Source organism: Chelonia mydas, chromosome 7 (genome assembly GCF_015237465.2).
Source record: "Chelonia mydas isolate rCheMyd1 chromosome 7, rCheMyd1.pri.v2, whole genome shotgun sequence".
NCBI lineage: Eukaryota > Metazoa > Chordata > Testudines > Cheloniidae > Chelonia > Chelonia mydas.
Window position 1 is genome coordinate 31,668,903 of NC_057853.1, and position 18,152 is coordinate 31,687,054.

Here is an 18,152-nt window from a genome sequence, read left to right on the forward strand (position 1 = left end):
TATTAACGTGACGGTGTTTTATTCTGTATACTTAACCTTCCTCCGTATCCACTAGCTGCGTGGAAAATTCCCTTTGCTAGGAAGGGTTTTGACATGGAAAGCCTTTTGTGTGACCTCAGTTGAAATGCACCTTTTTAATATTGCTGCCCCTTGGCCATAGCTGGTGTCAGAACCTTGTAAATTGGTTTCCTATCAGAGGAGAAGTAAGTGAGACAGAATCAGTAGGTATTTTCTTAATGTAGCTTGTTTATCCCCTGTGCTATATGCACCAGTCCTGGAACAGAGGTGGACAAAAACAGCACGACAGACAATCCGTTCTTTCTGTAAACTCTGCCCAAACACCCATGCCCAGTTCCCAGGGAGCTGCTCTGTCCCCCAGAACTGATGCGATTTAAAAAGATAAAAGCAAAGAGCAAAGTCTCTTGCTGCTTGCAAGAGCAGCACATCTGGAAAGAAAAGAACTGCATCACAAAACCAACAATGATACAGTGTGGCTTCAAAGACTGAAAGCTGGGGAAAATAAATTGTAAGGCTATGTGTGACAGCGCCATCTGGTGACACTCCCCCATAGCAATATTAGCTGATCAGAAGCCATGCTGAGGAATCAATAGGATGCTCTTCTTCCTGAAGTTGTACTGACTGCAGTGGTCCAAGACTGGGGTTAGTATAGACCATATGCAGCGTGTGTTTGCTATGTTAAGTAACCAGGTGGGACAGCCACCTGCTAACACCCTGGAGTCACAACTGGTCCAATTCTGGTTTCCAAATGGGCACTGGTTTGTTGTGATGGGCTCCAACTGCTGGATCCCCCATGCTGCTTAGCCCCCTATGTCTGGGTAGTGACTGATCCCTGTCCCTGCACTGGGTCTCCCAGGGATATACCCCAAGTCTGACACCCTTCTTGAGCAGTGGGACTTCAGCTGCCTAGACCCTGGAAACAGTGCCCCAGTCCTCCCAAGTCCCAAAGTTGCTTATACATTTCTCCTCTGGAGTCTACCTGGCTGTGGGAACCCTGGTTTTCTTAGTTACACCATTCAGGGATAACTCAGCAGTAAAGGAAGGAAGTGCACAGACTTAGCAAAGGAATTTCTTATACAGGCATGTGAACTTGCACACAAAGCAGGGCTCATTCCCTCCAGCTGGGGGCAGCAGGGACCCACGCAAACACACACACACACTCTCTGAAAGCATTGGAGAATTACAGGTTTATGGAAAACAGCAAACTCCTGCACCCCATCCCCGCTCTCTAATCTCAGCCTCCTTTACAAGGCCCTGGGTTTGGTCCCAGCCCTTTGTGGAGGCAAGCGTTCCTTCTGGGCCTTGTGTCTGTGGCCATGGAAATGCTACCCTCTGGCTGGGAGAAGCACAGTCTCTGCCCCTTTGGATCAGGTGCAGCCATGTGTTCAGGCTTCTGGGGAGAGCGATTCCCTTTGGCCCTGCCAGTAGCTACCTGATTGTTTCCCCAAGAGACAGCCATTCAGTGCTGATGGCCTTTGATCACTCGGTCACAGCTCACGAACTCTCACAGCAGGTGTGGGTGTTCAGAAGTTTGCACTGGTATTTGGGATTTGCATTTCAGCTGTGCCGAGGAGCCCCACTCACGGGCCAGGGCTCCGTTGTGCTAGGTGCTGTACATTCTTATTTCATAGCTGGTGGAGGCCAAGCTGTACACCTGATGAGAAAGAACAGCATCATATTACTGCCTGTGATTTTCCTAAGCAGCAGCAGGTGGCTCCACAGAGCTTCCTCTGCCTGCTGCACCAAATTGGCCTTACTGAAGTGGAAACTGGGCTCTTCTGGTTTTCCGAATTTCCCCATGATCCAGAGGGTGCTGCTCACTGAGACCTAGAACAGTCCCTGAAATGTTGGAATTCATTGTTCCCTTCTGGGCACTGATTTTGTGATTGCTGAGGAGCCTGTGGAGTTGCCTGTTGGAGACAGGTGGAAAATAAGATTATGGTTAGAAAATAAGATGACTTGCATCCGATGAAGTGAGCTGTGGCTCACGAAAGCTCATGCTCAAATGGATTGGTTGGTCTCTAAGGTGCCACAAAAGGTACTCCTTTTCTTTTTGCGAATACAGACTAACACGGCTGTTACTCTGAAAGATGACTACTGTATTTGTGACATTCCCCTCTGGTGTTATCCGGACCGGTGATCTGCTAGGTCACTCCAATCCTTGACTTTGGGAGCCAGCCTTACCCTGCTCTGCTGTGAGAACCCCCACTCCTGGGCTGTTTGCGCACAGCCTCTGGCATGTCAGCTGCTCCTGGGATTGTGCAATCGAATGACACTAGCCAATATCTCCGGTCCCAGACGCAACCCTAAGAACCTCCGTCTTTCAGTGTCCAATTATGCCCGCTGGACACCCCAAGCTTATATGAGTTCATCAATTTAACAAAGAAATTGATATGTACCAGGCTTGTTATCCCAAGGGGAGTCTCTGACACATTTCAAACCAAACACACTGCTTCAGGTAGAATAAACAAACAAATTTATTAACTACAAAGATAGATTTTAAGTGGTATTAAGGCAAAAAGAGTGGTTCCAAAATAAAATAAAATATAAGCACACAGTCTAAACTCTCAACCCTATTAGATTGGGCAACATCTAGATTAAGCAGTTTTTCTCACCCTGGATATTGCAGTCCTTAAAATATAGGTTTGTTCCTTAAAGCTGGGCCAATCTCCTCTGTTGGAGTCTTGTCTTCTTCTCAGTGTCTTAGTTGCTTGAAGCAAAGGGGGCGGCAGGAGAAGGGCCCAGTATGTGTCCACTCTGTCTGTTTTATACCCTCAGTCCATGTGCTTGGGGAGCACATGTCCAGGCATGTCAGGGGGACATTGCTAAGTCTCTCCAAGCAAGGTTGAGCAATTCCCCTAGTGTGGCCTCATGCAGGTGAATCAGTGCATTGTAATTCCCTTGCTGGACAATGGATGTTGATGGGTTGTTTGACACTCCATCTGTTGCCTCTGGGGAGCTAATATCTGGCTGATTCCCCAATTTACAGCATGTTTTAGTGACCACCGTACAACAAAATTCTCATAACTTCATATGCATTAATGATACACATATATGGATAGAGAAATGACTTTCAGCAGATCATAACCTTTCCCCTGATACCTTACCAGGCATGCTTTATATGTAAGATCACGATTATATGAAAATGAGGAATATGGGGATTTCAGTATGCTCCCCCAAGGTATAGAATGTCACACTATTGTTATTTGTTCTCTGTACTGAAGTAGCACTAGGAGTTGCAATCACGGACCAGGCCCCAATTGTGCTAGGAGCTGTACAAACACAGAACAAGTATAGGAAAGGAATTGTCTAACCACAGCTGAAGCTGCTGCCCATCGTGGATTCTCCACAATCTTCCTGCTTTCCTTGTGGAAGATTCAGTTTGTGGGGTTTTGGCAGCTGCCAGGAGAATTTGGGGAGACCATAAGATGCCACACCATCCCCTCCATGTGCCATGCTGCTGTCTGGGTTGTCATGATGTTGTTGTGCTCGATGCTGCAGCAGCGTATGGACACCAGCTTGCACTGCTGTGCTACAGTGAGGGCACTTTGCATGTGCTGCCAGGGTGGCATTTCTGCACCACCACCGGGAGGACATTCTAATGCAATTGGGTGATGTTCTGACAATGCCTTGCTGGCTTTTATCCATGCCAGTTGTTGACATTTTCCTGGGGTGCAATGGCATTGTAACCACACAATGCAGCACTATGACATCACAACACAGCTAATCAGAATGTGATATCAGAATGTGACACAGTGACATCACAGAACAGCACTGTAACATCATGAGGGAGCACACTAACATCACAATACAGCTAGCATGAAGGTATCACAGTCTTATACAGTGACATAATATAGTGCTAGAACATCACAAGGGCAATGCAATGACATCACAATGCTGCACTATGACATCAAAATGCAGTGCTATGATATCACAATGTAACACAGTGATGTTACAATGCAGCACTATTATAGTGGTTGTTCATCAAGTTTAGTATGGTAGTGCCTAAGGACCAGCCAAGAATGGTACCCCATTGTGCTAAGCCCTGCACAAACACAGCGTAGCAGGGAGACTCTGCCTCTATGATCTTACAATCGCAATAGATCAGACAGACATTGCTTGGGGGAAAGGGTATCCTACACAGGCAGAGCAATCTATATGATGGCAGCAAATAGCATGTTAGTTTAATGATTTTTGGGAGTGGGGAGAGTTTATTTCGGAGCGGAGAGGCTAAATGGGAAGAAAGATGTAGAAAAGGATGATGAGGGGGACAGGGCAGGGGAGCAGAGGGTAAGAGAGACAGGTGTAGAGTGAAGCAGGATGAAGAGAGTGTGAGGGAGGTAGAGGGTTAGAGCAAACAGCCAATCAGCACATGGTAGAGAAAGTCCAACCAAAACTGTGGGCAGTTCTCTGGCTGTCCAAAGGTCCTTGTTTTGGCTGCTTTTGCTCCTTCCAGCTGGAGTCTCTGGTTGGTTTAATAGTTTCACAGTTTAAGGCTAGAAGGGACCATTAGATCATCTAGTCTGACTTCCTCTATGTCACAGGCCAGAGAATTTCACCCAGCTACCCCTATATTAAGCTCAAATATTTTAGTTAACATCACAGCTAAAGCATTTCAGTCCTCGGGAGACTGAACTGCTATGTGCTACAGGCATGGCCCTGGCTGGGCCCCATTTTATTATGGCATCACACGGAGGTGAAATGACACCACAAAGGAGCACAGTGACATCACCACACAGAATGATGGCATCACACCACTGAGAGGACAGCACAACCTGATTGCATCCTGTCAAGTCCCGGCCAATGTTTAATTCAACCTTTCCCATCCCTCACCATGTCCCCTTCCAGACATGGTATTATCTGGGGCTCTTGGCTGATGAGCCAGTGGCTAGGCTGCATGTTTGGGACTCAAAAGACCCATGCCCAAGTCTAGTCTCTGCTATTTATTTGCATGTGACCTTGGGCAAATCACTTAGCCTCTGCCTTCGTTCCCTGTCTGTAAAATGGGGCCTTAAGGAACGATTTCACTCCACTTCCTGGTATTAGCCACTCCCCGCATGCGCGGCGGGGACGGTGTGTGGCACCTATCTGGCACTAGGCGTGCCGCTTTCTAGCTCAGCCCACTGCGCCCATGCGTAGTAAGGAGGCTTCGGGACCTATTTAGCGCCCGGAGCGTCCATTTGTTGCTCTGGTCAGTGAGACGTATGCACGGTCCGAGCCCCTTTACAGCGGCAAACACGTGCGCACACGCAGTCCCGGTCTCTGGACTCTATTTCATACCAGCCTGGGACGGTTTGTGGCGCTTCCCCGAGGAGCCAATCAGAACAGAGCGAGAGGGGGCGGTCCACATTCTCCCAGCCAACCAGCGCGGGGCCTGCCCTGCCAGCGGGCCAGTGCTGGGGGAAAACAAGCCGGCCGCGGAGGCGCGGGCGGGGGGGCAGAGTGAAGTTGCGGCGGGGAGGGCGCACCCCGGGCCGGGAAGAGCCGCCCCCAGGCCCCCGTCCCTCACCCAGCCATGTCCCGCTGGTTCTTCCCCTGGTCCAGCTCCATCAAGAAGCGGGCCTGCCGCTACCTGCTGCAGCACTACCTGGGCCACTACCTGGAGGAGCGGCTGAGCCTGGAGCAGCTCAGCCTGGACCTGTACCAGGGCGCCGGGGCGCTGCGGGACATTCACCTCGACATCTGGGTGAGGGCCCGGGGCGCGGGTCGGGGGCGCCGCGGGTCAGCCACCTCGCCACGGCTGGGACTAGGGGCGCCCAGGGGGCTGGATGGGTGTGGCGGGGATTGGTAGCAAGGGGCTGGGGAACATCGACCTCGGTGTGTGGGTCAGGGTCTGGGCAGTTCTCTGGCTGTGGGTCCGTAGCTGGGGTCCAGGACGCTGTGGGGCCTTGGAGAAGGACAGGGTGAGCCAAAGGGGAAACAGGATGCCGGAGGGGTGGGGGGGCAAGGTTGGCTGGGGTGGGGCTGGAATCTATGCTGAGGCGCTGGAGGTGGCATGGGCTTAGATCTATAGCTGGGAGCTGGAGGGGAAGAGGGGAGAACCAGGTGATGTTAGGAGCCCAGATGGGAGCCCTATTCCCTGATGTGTAGGGTTGCAGGCCTGGGATGGGGCTCAGGGAGGAGGAGCAAGGACCTTGAGAGGCATCTGCCTGGATATACAGAATCATAGAATATCAGGGTTGGAAGGGACCTCAGGAGATCATCTAGTCCAACCCCCTGCTCAAAGCAGGACCAATCCCCAATTTTTGCCCCAGATTTCTAAATGGGCCCCGCAAGGATTGAACTCATAACCCTGGGTTTAGCAGGCCAATGCTCAAACACAGGGCAGCGTGGCTCTGTGGGTGAGAAGGGGATGGGGTAGGAACCAGGTGTATGCAGGGCCAGAGAGCAGAGTGGCGAATGGGAAGAGAGGGTGGGTGCAATTAGTGACAGTGACTGATCCCACCAGGAAGAGCTAGCTTCAGGATGGGATGCTACCCCTTGTGTGTTTCACTGCCTCCCACCTGCCCTGGCAGTACTCCATGCTCAGGGTCATGTCTATAAAATACCCAGCATATAGAGCAGTAACTGCACTGTGTGTTTGGGTGGGAGGGAGGGAGGAGGGTAAACCACTTGGGAAGTGGCCTCATGAAGGAGTTGGGGTGCGGAAATACCTGATTAATCCTTAAACTCTCACCCCATGTGCTAGGACAGGTCCCTGGAGTGCTGATGTCAGTATATTTCCATGACCTATTCCTTGTGGATTTCATTTGCTGGAGGTGAAGTACCATTGAGCCTATCTGGCCAGTCTCCTGGCTGATATGAGACAACCAGGATAGGGCTGGACAGACAGACACCCTCTCCTAGTCCAGTGCTCTGTCTCCTACCCCTGACTAGGCTGGTATGGAGCTAATGCTAGAAGTTTCACCCCCACTCCTGGGGAGCCCAACTCTGTAGTGTTACCCCATGTGGGGTGTGTGCTTGTATCTGAGCCATTCACTCACCTAGCCCACCCCTACATTTCTTCCCCTGGCTTATATTAGCAGGAGTACTGTGCCTCCAGTTTCTCCACCTCCCTTGGAGCTGGGCTGCCCTTCCTTGCCTTCTGCCACCTTGGGTTGAGGGAGGGGCCGCTGTAGCTGCTGGGTTAATAACCTTGCTGTCACCCCAGGTGTAGAGTCTTGGGGAAGGGGAGTGTGTCCCTGGGTCGTGTCACCAGGTCCCAAATAATAGCCCAGCATTGTGTTGTGGTGAGTGTCAGGGCCCGGCTTCCAGTGCCCCACTGTGAAGGGAATGAGGGGACAAGGAAGCTGCATGGGGCCTGGGTGTGTTGCTCTTCGGGAGGGAGGGGGGCAAAGGGGGTGGAGGGGGTTGGGAGGAAGAATCAAAGTGGAGCCACTCAGTGAGGCTGTGGGTTGGAATTGAGAGACATCAACAGAATAGCGGGGGATGGGGGGAGAGAAGAGCCTAGGGGGCTGAGGGATGAGTTTAGCTCAGTGGTTCTCAAACTTTTGTACTGGTGACCCCTTTCATGTAGCAAGCCTCTGAGTGCGACCCCCCCCCCATAATAAATTAAAAACATTTGTTTATATATTTAACACTGTTATAAATGCTGGAGGCAAAGCGGGGTTTGGGGTGGAGGCTGACAGCTTGTGACCCTCCAGGTAATAACCTTACAGCCCCCTGAGGCGTCCCAACCCCCAGTTTGATAACCCCTGGTTTAGCTGCTTGCAGGCATGCGGGAAGGACACCAGTGCTGTGACTCACCTTTGAACTCTTGCAGAGGGGAAAGCACCCACTGCTGAGTCCCCACCCCACTTGCTGAAGCACAGGAGCCCCCTAACACCACCCTGGGACTATGACATTGGGTTTAGCACTGACTGGGAGGGGCAAGTGCTGCCTCCTGGGCCCCCCACTCGCCTCAAGTGTCCCTGGCACTACGGGGTGATGCTTTTTGTGACACATCCCTGCTGGCTGAGATCTGGTTCTGATCTAAACTTTGGGAATTGGACTCTGGCAGTAGATGGCTCTTGGGTGTCTGTTTCCTCTGTATGTGTGTACCTCTGCCTCTCCCCTGGGCTACTAGGAGCTTTCCTGGCTGCTGCCTGTGGGGTCATTGGTCATCTTGAGCCCCCCATTATTGTATCAGGTGCTCTTAATTGAGATGGAGGTGGGACATTTTACAGATGGGTAAACGGAGGCACAGAGCAATGGCAGTGACGGCCCAAGCTTGCACGAGGGCTCTGTGGTAGAGTGAGGAACTGAACCCCACTGCTGTCTGTAGCAATTGAGGGGGAGATATTTCTGATGTCAGTATCAAAATGGGGGAGTGGGGTCTAGAGGGTCAGAGCGGGGCAAAGAGCCAGGACTTCTGGGTTCTCTCTCCAGCTTTAGAAGGGGTGGGGGGGGGTCTAATAGTTTACAACAGGGGAGGGCTGGGAGCCAGAACTCCTGGCTCTGAAGTGGTACCCTCTGTGACCTTTGCCCTTCCCCTCTCTGTGCCTTGATTACCCTGCTTGTGCTCGCTGGTGCTGGGAGGCCCTCAGGTGGTGGCGCGATATTGCCGGTGGCTTGGTAATGCCAGTTACTCTTGGTAGTGCCTAGCTGGTTGCTGGGGTTAGCCTAGCGCCGCAGGTGAGGCTGCTCTGCATGTATGTATTGATGGTGTGCCATGGATACAGAAAATGCCAAGGGGGGTAGGAGGGAGTGTGGGTAGGTGAGCGATCAGACCCCAGGGCTGATGAATGCCCTGGGCTCATGCCAGCCTGGGAGCTGCTCATTAATCTGCTCTGTGACTCAGGGTTTCCTGACTGTCATGCCTGGCTTCAAAACAGGCACAGAGCTTCCCTGTGGGAGGAGGAGGAGGCGTGGAGAGGGGAGGCATTGTCTCTGATTAGGAAACTGAGGCACAGGGGCTGTACCTCCCAAGGGCACACATTGAGTTAGCGGGAAAGCTGGGATTGAACCCAGGAGTCCTGGCTCCCAGCCCCAACTGCTAGACCTGACTCCCAGCCCCCCTGCTCTAACCCACTAGATCCCCTCAGGGTTCTCTTGTTCTCTGCACTGGCCCAGCCCTGCCTTAGTTTCCTTGACAGGCCAGGGGGTGGCGGTGTGGGATGTTGACATTTTGGGCCGGCCAGCCCATAATCCTGGTGCCAGTGAGTCCCGCCCCTTGCACCGAGGCGGTTGTTGTCCTACCTGCTGGGGAACAGAGCTGCTGCCCTTCATGAGCGGGTTATAATTAGCAGCCACAGTCACTGTACACCTGTTAGACTGATGTTCCCCTGGCGTGTTGGGACTAGCCTTCTGTATGTCCCCACCACCACTACTGTGTCCCACTGTTCCCCCTCTCCTCCCCGCCATGTCTCAATCACCCTCCCTATTCTTGGCTTTCCAGGAAGCTGTTCCAGGCTGGCTGCCTCTGGACTGGTTGCCTCGTTCTGCTCTTATTGAGCTGTGTGTGTGACACATGGTGGCAGTATGGTCTAGTGCAGGAATGGGCAAACTTTTTGGCCCGAGGGCCACATCGGGGTTGTGAAACGGTATGGAGGGCCGGGTAGGGAAGGCTGTGCCCCCGAAACAGCCTGGCCCCCGGCCGTTATCCTCCCCCTTCCACTTCCTGCCCCCTGACTGCACCCCTCAGAACCCCCGACCCCTCCAACCCCCCTGCTCCCTGACCCGTGACTACTCCAACCCCTATCCACACCCCCATCCAACCCCCCCACTCCCTGTCCCCTGACTGCCCCGACCCTTATCCACACCCACAACCCTTGACAGGCCCCCTGGGACCCCCGATCCATCCAACCCCCCTCCCACTCCTTGTCCCCTGACCGCCCCTCCCGGGACCCCCATCCCTAACTGCCCCCCCCGGACCCCACCCCCATCCAACCCCCCCTGCTCCCTGTCTCCTGACCGCCGAACCTCCACCCCCTGACTACCCCCCGGAACCGACTACCGCTTAACCCACCTCCCCCTCCCCCCAGCCCCTTACCTTGCTGCTCTGAATGGCAGGACAGGCTTATTTGAAAGCCTGGGAGGTGGGCAGGTGCAAGCTGTGCTGCCCGCACGGTGGCATGGCTGCGGGGAAGGGGGGACAGCGAGGGAGGGGCCGGGGGCGAGCCTCCCCAGCCGGGAGCCCAGGGGCCGGGCAGGACGGTCCTGTGGGCCGGCTGTGGCTCACCTCTGGTCTAGTGTCTGGGGCACTGGGCTGGGAGGCAGGACATTTGGGTTCTATTCCTAGCTCTGCCACTGATTTGTGGCAAGTCTTGTCTCTCTGTGGCTCAGTTGCGACTCCCATCCTTTGTCTGTTTTGACTGGAAGCACATCAGGTCAGGGACTGGCCATCGCTGTCAGCGTGGGGACTGGTGCGATTGGGGGACCCTGGTCTTGGTCTTGGTCTGTGTGGCTTCCAGCCCAATGGGGGGCCTCTGATTTGGGTTGGAGGGTCTGTGCAGTGCTGGGGGACCCTGATCTTGGTCTGTGCGGTGCGTGGTACGATGGGGGACCCTGATCTTGTTTTGTGCAATCTCTGGCCCCATAGGGGCCCTGATCTTAGTGGGGGGCAGGGCTGTGTAGCCTCTGGCCTGATGAGGAGGGCCTCCGATCTGAGTTGGGATTCCAAGTGTTATTGTTAGAATAATCCAATAGCCTTAATACTTAGCATTTCTATGAGGCCTACAATTAACTAGCTGGAAACCCTGTCCGGACAGCCTGCTACTTCCTCTGCTGAAATGGTTTTGCAACCAAGTCACCTGACCTCCCCAGCCCTTGTCACCAGAGTAGATTTTAGAACAACAATCCATGTCATCTGCCATCAGAGGGAGGATTCCCAGATAAGAGTGCAGCATGCAAGAATTGGCTGGTGACATGCAGCCAGTTCTGGAGTGGGGCATTACAGGGCATGTTAGCCTAGGACAGGAAGTGCAGCCTGAAGTGCCCAGGGTATTTGTAACCAGCCCTGCTGGAATGTGGACAGGCCAGTTGGATTCACACACTTAACCGCCCACCACTGAGGTTAACAATGGGCCCTGAAATGGAATCTGGCTGTTCCAGACACTGGGAAGCTGTGAGCTGCCTCTGCCTGGAAGAGTGGGGAATGCAGTGCTGAGTCGGCTCCCTGTTCCCGAAAAGGTAGCAAACTGCAAGCCAGGACTCCTGGGCCCTATCCCTGGCTCTGGGAGGAGAGTCTAGTGGCTCAAGCAGGGGTGGCTGCTGGTAGTCAGGACTCCTGGGTTTTATTCCTATCTCTGCCCTGGCTTGCTGTGTGACCCCAGGCTCCCTGCCTCAGTTTACCTCTCTAGAGAATAGTAGGTAGTAAAGTTGCCTAATACTTGGTGCGATGCTTAAGCCCTCAGTCCTTCACTGGGGAAGGTTTGAAGGGGCAGGAAGGGGATGGCTTAGTGTTCTTTAGCAACAAGCTGGAAATCCCTTGGCTCAGAGATGCTACCAGTTTGAATCCTGACACAATCAGTTTAGGGCCTGGAGGTTAAATAGATTTGAGCTCCATGAAGCTCTCAGCTGAAAGTGGCTCTGAAAACTGACGTCCACTTTCTCTGCTGTCTTTGGTCAAATAACCCTGTGTGACAGTACATGGAATATCTGCTGGCTTCCACGCCCCAACCCAGAGGTAGCTGCGTCCCAGTGCTGGGCGAGGTATCCTGGTATAAACAGCCCCCCTTGCCCCACCCCAGAGGTGGCTGCATCTCTGTCCCAGGTGAGTGGTCTCTGTCTGAATGTTTCTCTGTTCTCCCTGCAGTCGGTGAATGAGCTCCTGGAGTCAGTGAGCGCCCCACTGGAGATTGTGGATGGCTTCATCAACAGCATCGCGGTTACCATCCCCTGGTCGGCACTGGTGACGGAGAACTGCACCGTGGAGGTGACAGGGCTGCAGATCACGTGCCGGCCCAAGTACCGCAGTGGTGAGTGTGGGGCCGAGGGTTGGAGCTGCTCCCAGCCTCTCCCTAGCGTAGGGACATGGCCACAACAGCCTGCACTCTGGCTAGTCCCTGCTCCCCAAGCCCATTAGTGGTGTTGTTCCTTTAGCTCCAGCTGCGGAGGCCTGAGCTCTCAGGGTGTGTGGTCCCAGGGGCAGGCCTGGCCCAGGGAGTGCTGGTAGCCGGCACTGATGGCTGGTGTCTTAATTTGCTGCTCTTCCTCCCTGCAATGAAGAGGTGCTCGGCATCTCTCATCCTGCTTCCACATTTCCCATAAGCCCTGGTGATGGTCAAAGCTCTCAGCCAGCCAATCATGTGAAGTGGGGTCCCTATTAGCTAATTACTGTTTCTCCCTCCCTCCCTCCCTCCCCTCAACATGTGTGTTTTGCCCTGCTACCTGCAGGAGAGGTGGTTTTAACAAAGTCTTGAGGATCCTGCCCCCATCCCAGCCAGGCCTCGATTGGGATCTCTGCTAGCGCACCACACGGCAATGGGCTGCACCTGACGTGAGGGCTCCAGGGTGGGGACTGACCTCACCAGCTGGGATTCCGGAAGCGGGTGGCTGCTTCTGGAGGGTCGTTTGGATGCTAGCAGAAAATGCTCCAGTAGAAATAAATAATTAATAGGGGCTCTTAAAATTGCTCCTACAGACATTTCTCCCCTCCCCCTGCCCAGGGTGAGAGTATGAGCCCCTCCCTCATCACTGCCAGGTGCTGTTCAGACCCCTCCAGGCCTGAGACCAGGCCCACTGGTGCTGGGTACTGCACAGACCTAGTGAGAGACCGTCCCTGCTCAAGACAGAGGAAGGATTATTCCCAATATTAGGTGTGGAAACCAAGGCCTAGTGGCTAGGGTGGCCTGGGGCTTGGGTCCTGCCTCTGCCCAAGTCCCTTTCCTGTTCTGTGCCTCTGTTTTGCGCTCTGAAGTGGGCGGTGAGTGTGTGCCTGCCCTGCCTTTGGTGGATGGGACTGGCAGTGCCTTCAGGGTTCGTTGCCCCTCAGTAATGAAGTGCCCCTCCGTTCCAGCAGCCGCCCCAGGAACAGAATCTCAGAGCTGGTCATCATGCATGACCACAAGCATGCAGCTGGCCCAGGAGTGCCTGAAGGACCAGCCTGAGGAGCCCCCACAGCCTCTTGAGGGCCTTGAGATGTTCGCTCAGACCATTGAGACAGGTGAGTCTCCCCTGGGATCTTGTAGGATGGGGGGCAGGGGGAATCTGATTGCAGCTGGGGAACCAAGGGCCAGGTGGAGACCCAGGAATGGAACCGAGGAGTCCTGACTCCTAGTTCTACCCCTGCTGTAACCTGCTAGAACCCAGTCCACTCCCAGAGTTGGAGATTGGGCTCTTGGGTTCTGTTTCCAAGCCTCCCTTGCTCTAACCCATACAGACCCCACTTCTGTCCAAAAGCAGGGAATAGAACCCAGGAGTCCTGGCTCCCGTCTAACCACTAATCTCAGTGGTAAACAACTTCTCTTGTCTGGTATAAACTCAGGGTAGCATGTACATAGGGGTGGAATATAAACAAAATGCTCCCAAAACATACCACTCCACTGCACCCCCAACCTCCCCAAGGGGAGTGGTTGGAGAGAGATTGTGGCAGGTGTCAGTTGTGTGGCTGAAAGCCCAGATAACCCGCACTTCATAAGAACCAATATGGGAGAGAGGAGAGAGGCTTAGTGCAGGGATTTCTGGGGTGGGAGATCGTGTGAGCTAGTGGATAGACCACTGGAGTAGGAATTTGGGAGACTTGGATTTTATTCCCAGGTCCGCCACTGTGCCTCCATTTCCCCATCTGTAAAATGGGGATAACAATACTACCCTCCTCTAAAGCATATTGAGAGCTACAGATGGAAACCGAGGTAATCACTGTGAGATGGTCCCTTAACGTCTCTGGTTCTCTCTGGCATCCCCTGCCCAGTGCTGCGGAGGATCAAAGTGACGTTCCTGGACACCATTGTTCGGGTAGAGCACATACCTAGCAGCTCTCAGACTGGGGTGGCCCTGGAGGTGCATATTAAAAGGTAATGGGGGTTCTGCTCCCTGCATTCCTGAGTGTGAAGGGGGGTATCCAATGAAGCATGGAGAAGGAGACTGTCCCCCTGGGGATCCTGTCAGAATTTGAGCTAAGCTGGGTCAAGCCAGGCTGGTACCTGGATGGGAGACATCCCAGCAGGAATGGGGTGGTACAGGGAGATGTGTGAGGGCTTCAGTGAGGGGTGCTCTTCCCTCTTTCCGTGCTGTCCACCACCAGGCCCCTCTACTCTCCCAGAGCTGGGGATTGAACCCAGGTGTCCAGACTCCCAGCCCCCCTGCAGTAATACGCTAGACCGCACTCTCCTCCCCCCCACAGTCCTGGCTCCCAGGCCCTGCTCTAACCACCAGGTCCCACACTCCTCCCCCCCCCCCCGCCCCCCCGCAGAACTGGGGATAGAACTAGAAGGCCTGACTCCCAGCCCCCCTCACTGCTCTAAGTGCTAAGTACCCGGCTGTCTGAGGCCACCTTTGGCCCAGCTCTGGTACCCATGGGGCTGTGTCTAACCCTGTCACCTGTGACTTGCTCCCCCAGGCTGGATTACTGCGACGAGGCAGTGAAGGACCCCAGCCAGGTGCTCCCAGTCGACATCCACCAACCCCCGGCCTTCGTGCACAAGATCCTGCAGCTGAGTGGCGTGCAGCTGTACTATGAGGAGTTCCCCGAAAGTGCAGCTTCGCCTGTGCCTGGCCCCCAGGTACCTCTAGGCACAGCCATGGGAGGGGAGAGATGGGCCTGCTTGTGAGAGAGGAGTGGGTCTAATATGTAGGAGTCGTGGCTCCCAGCACCCTGCTCAAACCACTCGACCCCACTCCCCTTCCAGGGCTTGGGAAGGAACCCAGGAATCCTGATCTGAACACAAGGCATAGGATTGTAAGTCAGAGCTCCTGGGTTCTCTCCCCAGCTGTGTGCGTTGGCAGCACGGTATTCCCTGGCTACCATGCGGGGAGAGCCCACTGAATCCTTTTGGGATGAGAGGGGCTGCTGGTCCCAAACCAGCCTCATCCATTTGTAGCAACCAAACTCGTCTCCTTTCCATCTTCCCAGCCCCAACCCCAAATGAGCGAGTCGTTGTCCTCAGCCAGTGGAGCGGTGCCCGAGTGTCCTGACCCTCCCCTGCAGATTGGCAGCTGTTCCGGCTACATGGAGATGAGGATCAAACTCAAGCAGAACGAGGCCTTTCCCGGGCCCAAGGTGAGAAACATTGGCGGGGCGGGGATCCCATCCCTCTCACTTCCCCAGCTGAAAGGGGGTCTCCTAGAGATGTGGCACAGTGCACCACCTACTGGTATTCACCTGTGGAACTCCCTGCCTCAAGAACATGCTGTGGCTGGGAGGGGAGCCAGCCTGGATGGGCCCCTTGGTTTGATCTGGGACGGGGAGCCAGGCTGCACTTCATCGGCCCATTGGTCTGTTCTAAGTTGAGGGGGGCGTCGGGGGGAAAAAGGAGGAACCTGCCTAGTGAGTTCTGCTTGTCTCCTCTCCCCAGCTGGAACTGGATGGGAAGCTGGGATCCCTGCACCTCTTGGTTTCCCCCCAGCAAATTTTCTACCTGCATGACCTGCTGACAGCACTGAGTGTCTCAGGTGAGCCACTGCTGGGAGGTCGTTCCACCCTTTCCTCCACCCTGGCGAAACACAGCTCTTGGTAACACCTAAAGAGGCTCCTGGGTTTTGTCCCCAGCTCTGGAAGCGGAAGGGGGTCCAGTGGGTTAGAGCTGGAGGAGTCTGGGGAGAGGAATCTGGGGATCACCACCTGGTTGCTGTCTTGATGCTCCTTCCATTGTGGGAATCTCTGAGGAGCTGCTGCTGTGATCTGGGCTCAGCTATCCATGCCTCGTATCCCTGTGCCCCTGCTTTCGGGGCTCAGCTGTCTGTCCTGGCCCCACATGCCCCTTGCCAGCTCTCTGGATGCTCGGCCAGTGACAGGTGCTGGCTGGGCTGCAGCCCTGCCTGGGGCAGGCCCCAGAAGCTTCAGCCCTTTTACCTGAGTTTGACCCCTGCGGGGGGCGGGGTTGGGAGAAGCTTCATCTGATTGGCTGCCTGACCCACTTGCCCACCTCCTGGGGCAGAGCAACCAATCAGAGCTGCTGAAGAGAGAGTTCTCTCCCCCTTGGTCAGCAACCTGAACCATTCCCTCAGTAGAGTAGGTGGAGTGGAGAAGAGCCATCCTGAGGGCCTGCGCTCGCTGTTTTCTCCCGCCGCCCCAGTGAGAAAAGCTTGGCGGGGAGGAGGGAGCAGCGAGAGCTCAGGATAGCTCCTCTCCCTCCTTGCAATGCCCAGCCTGGGAAAAAGGCGGGGGGGGGGGAAATTCCGGAGGAGCTGAAGTGAGGCCACAGCAGATGGGGAAACAGGTTTGATTTGGACGTTGGGGAGGCAGAATTAAGTGCTGGGCAGGGGAGGAGCAGGAGCGGCCCCTGCTGCAGGAGCTCTCACCCCCCACCCCACATCACCTTACCTAGTCAAGGGGCATGGGCAACACTCCTCCACATGCATGGAATGGGCAGGGCAAGTCCAGAGACAGACCAAAGCTGTCGACTTTTCAAACGTCTCGGGGGACTGACTTGTGCCAACTTCCCGAGATCAGTACTGCCCTTGGGGCGGGGGAAGGGAGCTCCTCGCTTAGTGGGGCTCAGCTGTCTCTGCCTGGCAACCCATGTGCCGGTGGGACCCTGCCCAAGCCCCTCTTTCCCCACCAGTACCCCAGCTGGTCCCCAGGGGCAATCTCCTCTCTGCACCTCCCTAACCCCCACGGCTCCTCCTCTCCCCAACCCAAGAAGCCAATGGCCTACAGGAGAAGCTAAGCAAGAGCCGCCCACTGGACTCTGAGGACCTGAAGCTGATAGAGCAGGATCTGAGCCAACAGCTGCACGGGGGCCAGGGCTTGGGGCCGGGCCGGCTGGAGGAGGAGTTGGAGAGCTTCGTGGGCCTGGAGAACAGAGGTGACGTCTGGGCAAGGTGCACTGGGGGAGGAGGGGTGTCAGTGCTAGACTGTGCACATCATCATGGCCTGTGTGCTGCAGACAAAGCTCAGCTGTTAAACAAATACACACACACGCACACACCCTGCCTGGGGAGCCAGGGTGAGGAGCCTGGGCCCTTTGGCTCTAGAAGCAGCATTGGCCACTCCCACTTGAGCTCAGGGAGGATTTTCCTCAGTTGGCAGCAACAGCAGGTCTCTTATCCTTTGTGTGGCCCTGTCACTGCAGGGCGAGGGAGATTACGCACGGGTGCGCTACAAAACCAGAGCATGTACTTGCACAGCCCGCGACTCACCGTGAGCTCTTCTGGTGCCCCTCAGTCCCAACCCACCACCTGTGTGTTATCCCAGCCCTGTTCCCCTTTCACCCCAGCTCTGCTGGTGCCCCTTAGCCCCCTTACTGTGTGAAACCTTATGTGAGGGCAGCACTTTCTGGTGTGCCTGCCCACATGCTGCATGGTCTCCCAGTACAACAGGCTGCCTGTCCCTCTGCTGGGGCTCCGCCTCCCTCCCGTGACCCTGCTTCTCCCCCTTTACCTTCCAGAGATGTTCTTCTCCATGGCTGCCATGACAAGTAGTGTGACCTCTGTGCGCTCAGTCAGCGATCTCTCTGACATCGAGCTCGACTCCTCTGTGCACAGCGACTACAGCGCCTGCCCCCTGCAGCCGCCTTCCTTCGCACCAGGGGTGAGAACTCACTGGGGGGCGGGCTGAGTGGGAGGGCATAGTTGGCAGCATCTGACACTGTCGCCCCTCAGCTCCCCCCTTCCCCGTGTCTAGAACCAGGCAGAGCCCTCTGGAGCTGTCTGTGCCTACTCTGCTCCCAAAGCCACATGGTCCTGGGAGCACCTTGGTGCCGCCAAACCTCGTGTGTGTCACCCTGGTCTGGCTCCACATCCCTAATCTCCACTTCTCTCTACAGCTGATTCTGAGCAGCCCCAGGCGCTATGGCCGCTCCCCCTTTGCTGCTACCCTCCCAGGCCTCCAGGGCCTGAGCAAACTGCCAGGTGAGTGGGGCTTATCCCGCTGGGTTCGTGCTGCGCTTTGGTGAGGAGAGTGGGGTTCCGCTCAGTGCTGGGAGGGCAGCGGGGTTTGGTGGGGTAGAGCAGCAGGGGCTGGTAGCCCGGACTCCTGCGTTCTATCCCAGGTCTGGGATGGTAAGGCGCTGTAGTGGATTAGAGCGGGTGGGGGCCTGGGAGTCACCGCTTCT

General features: G+C 55.2%; 1 protein-coding gene across 3 annotated transcripts in view; it reads left to right on the forward strand.

The window, feature by feature from the left end:
- Positions 1–5,403: 5,403 nt before the first annotated feature.
- ATG2A (autophagy related 2A) overlaps positions 5,404–18,152 on the forward strand; it is a 38,443-nt gene continuing 25,694 nt past the window's right edge. The window contains exons 1-10 of one of the 3 annotated variants that reach the window (XM_037904561.2): positions 5,404–5,704; positions 11,753–11,915; positions 12,956–13,102; positions 13,850–13,952; positions 14,498–14,660; positions 15,011–15,157; positions 15,453–15,549; positions 16,740–16,904; positions 17,487–17,629; positions 17,865–17,949. In XM_037904561.2, the coding sequence (XP_037760489.1) occupies positions 5,534–5,704; positions 11,753–11,915; positions 12,956–13,102; positions 13,850–13,952; positions 14,498–14,660; positions 15,011–15,157; positions 15,453–15,549; positions 16,740–16,904; positions 17,487–17,629; positions 17,865–17,949 (1,384 nt within the window). In that variant the 5' untranslated portion in view covers positions 5,404–5,533. The remainder of the gene's footprint in view (positions 5,705–11,752; positions 11,916–12,955; positions 13,103–13,849; positions 13,953–14,497; positions 14,661–15,010; positions 15,158–15,452; positions 15,550–16,739; positions 16,905–17,486; positions 17,630–17,864; positions 17,950–18,152) is intronic. The other 2 variants (XM_037904559.2, XM_037904560.2) reach the window with 2 other exon arrangements.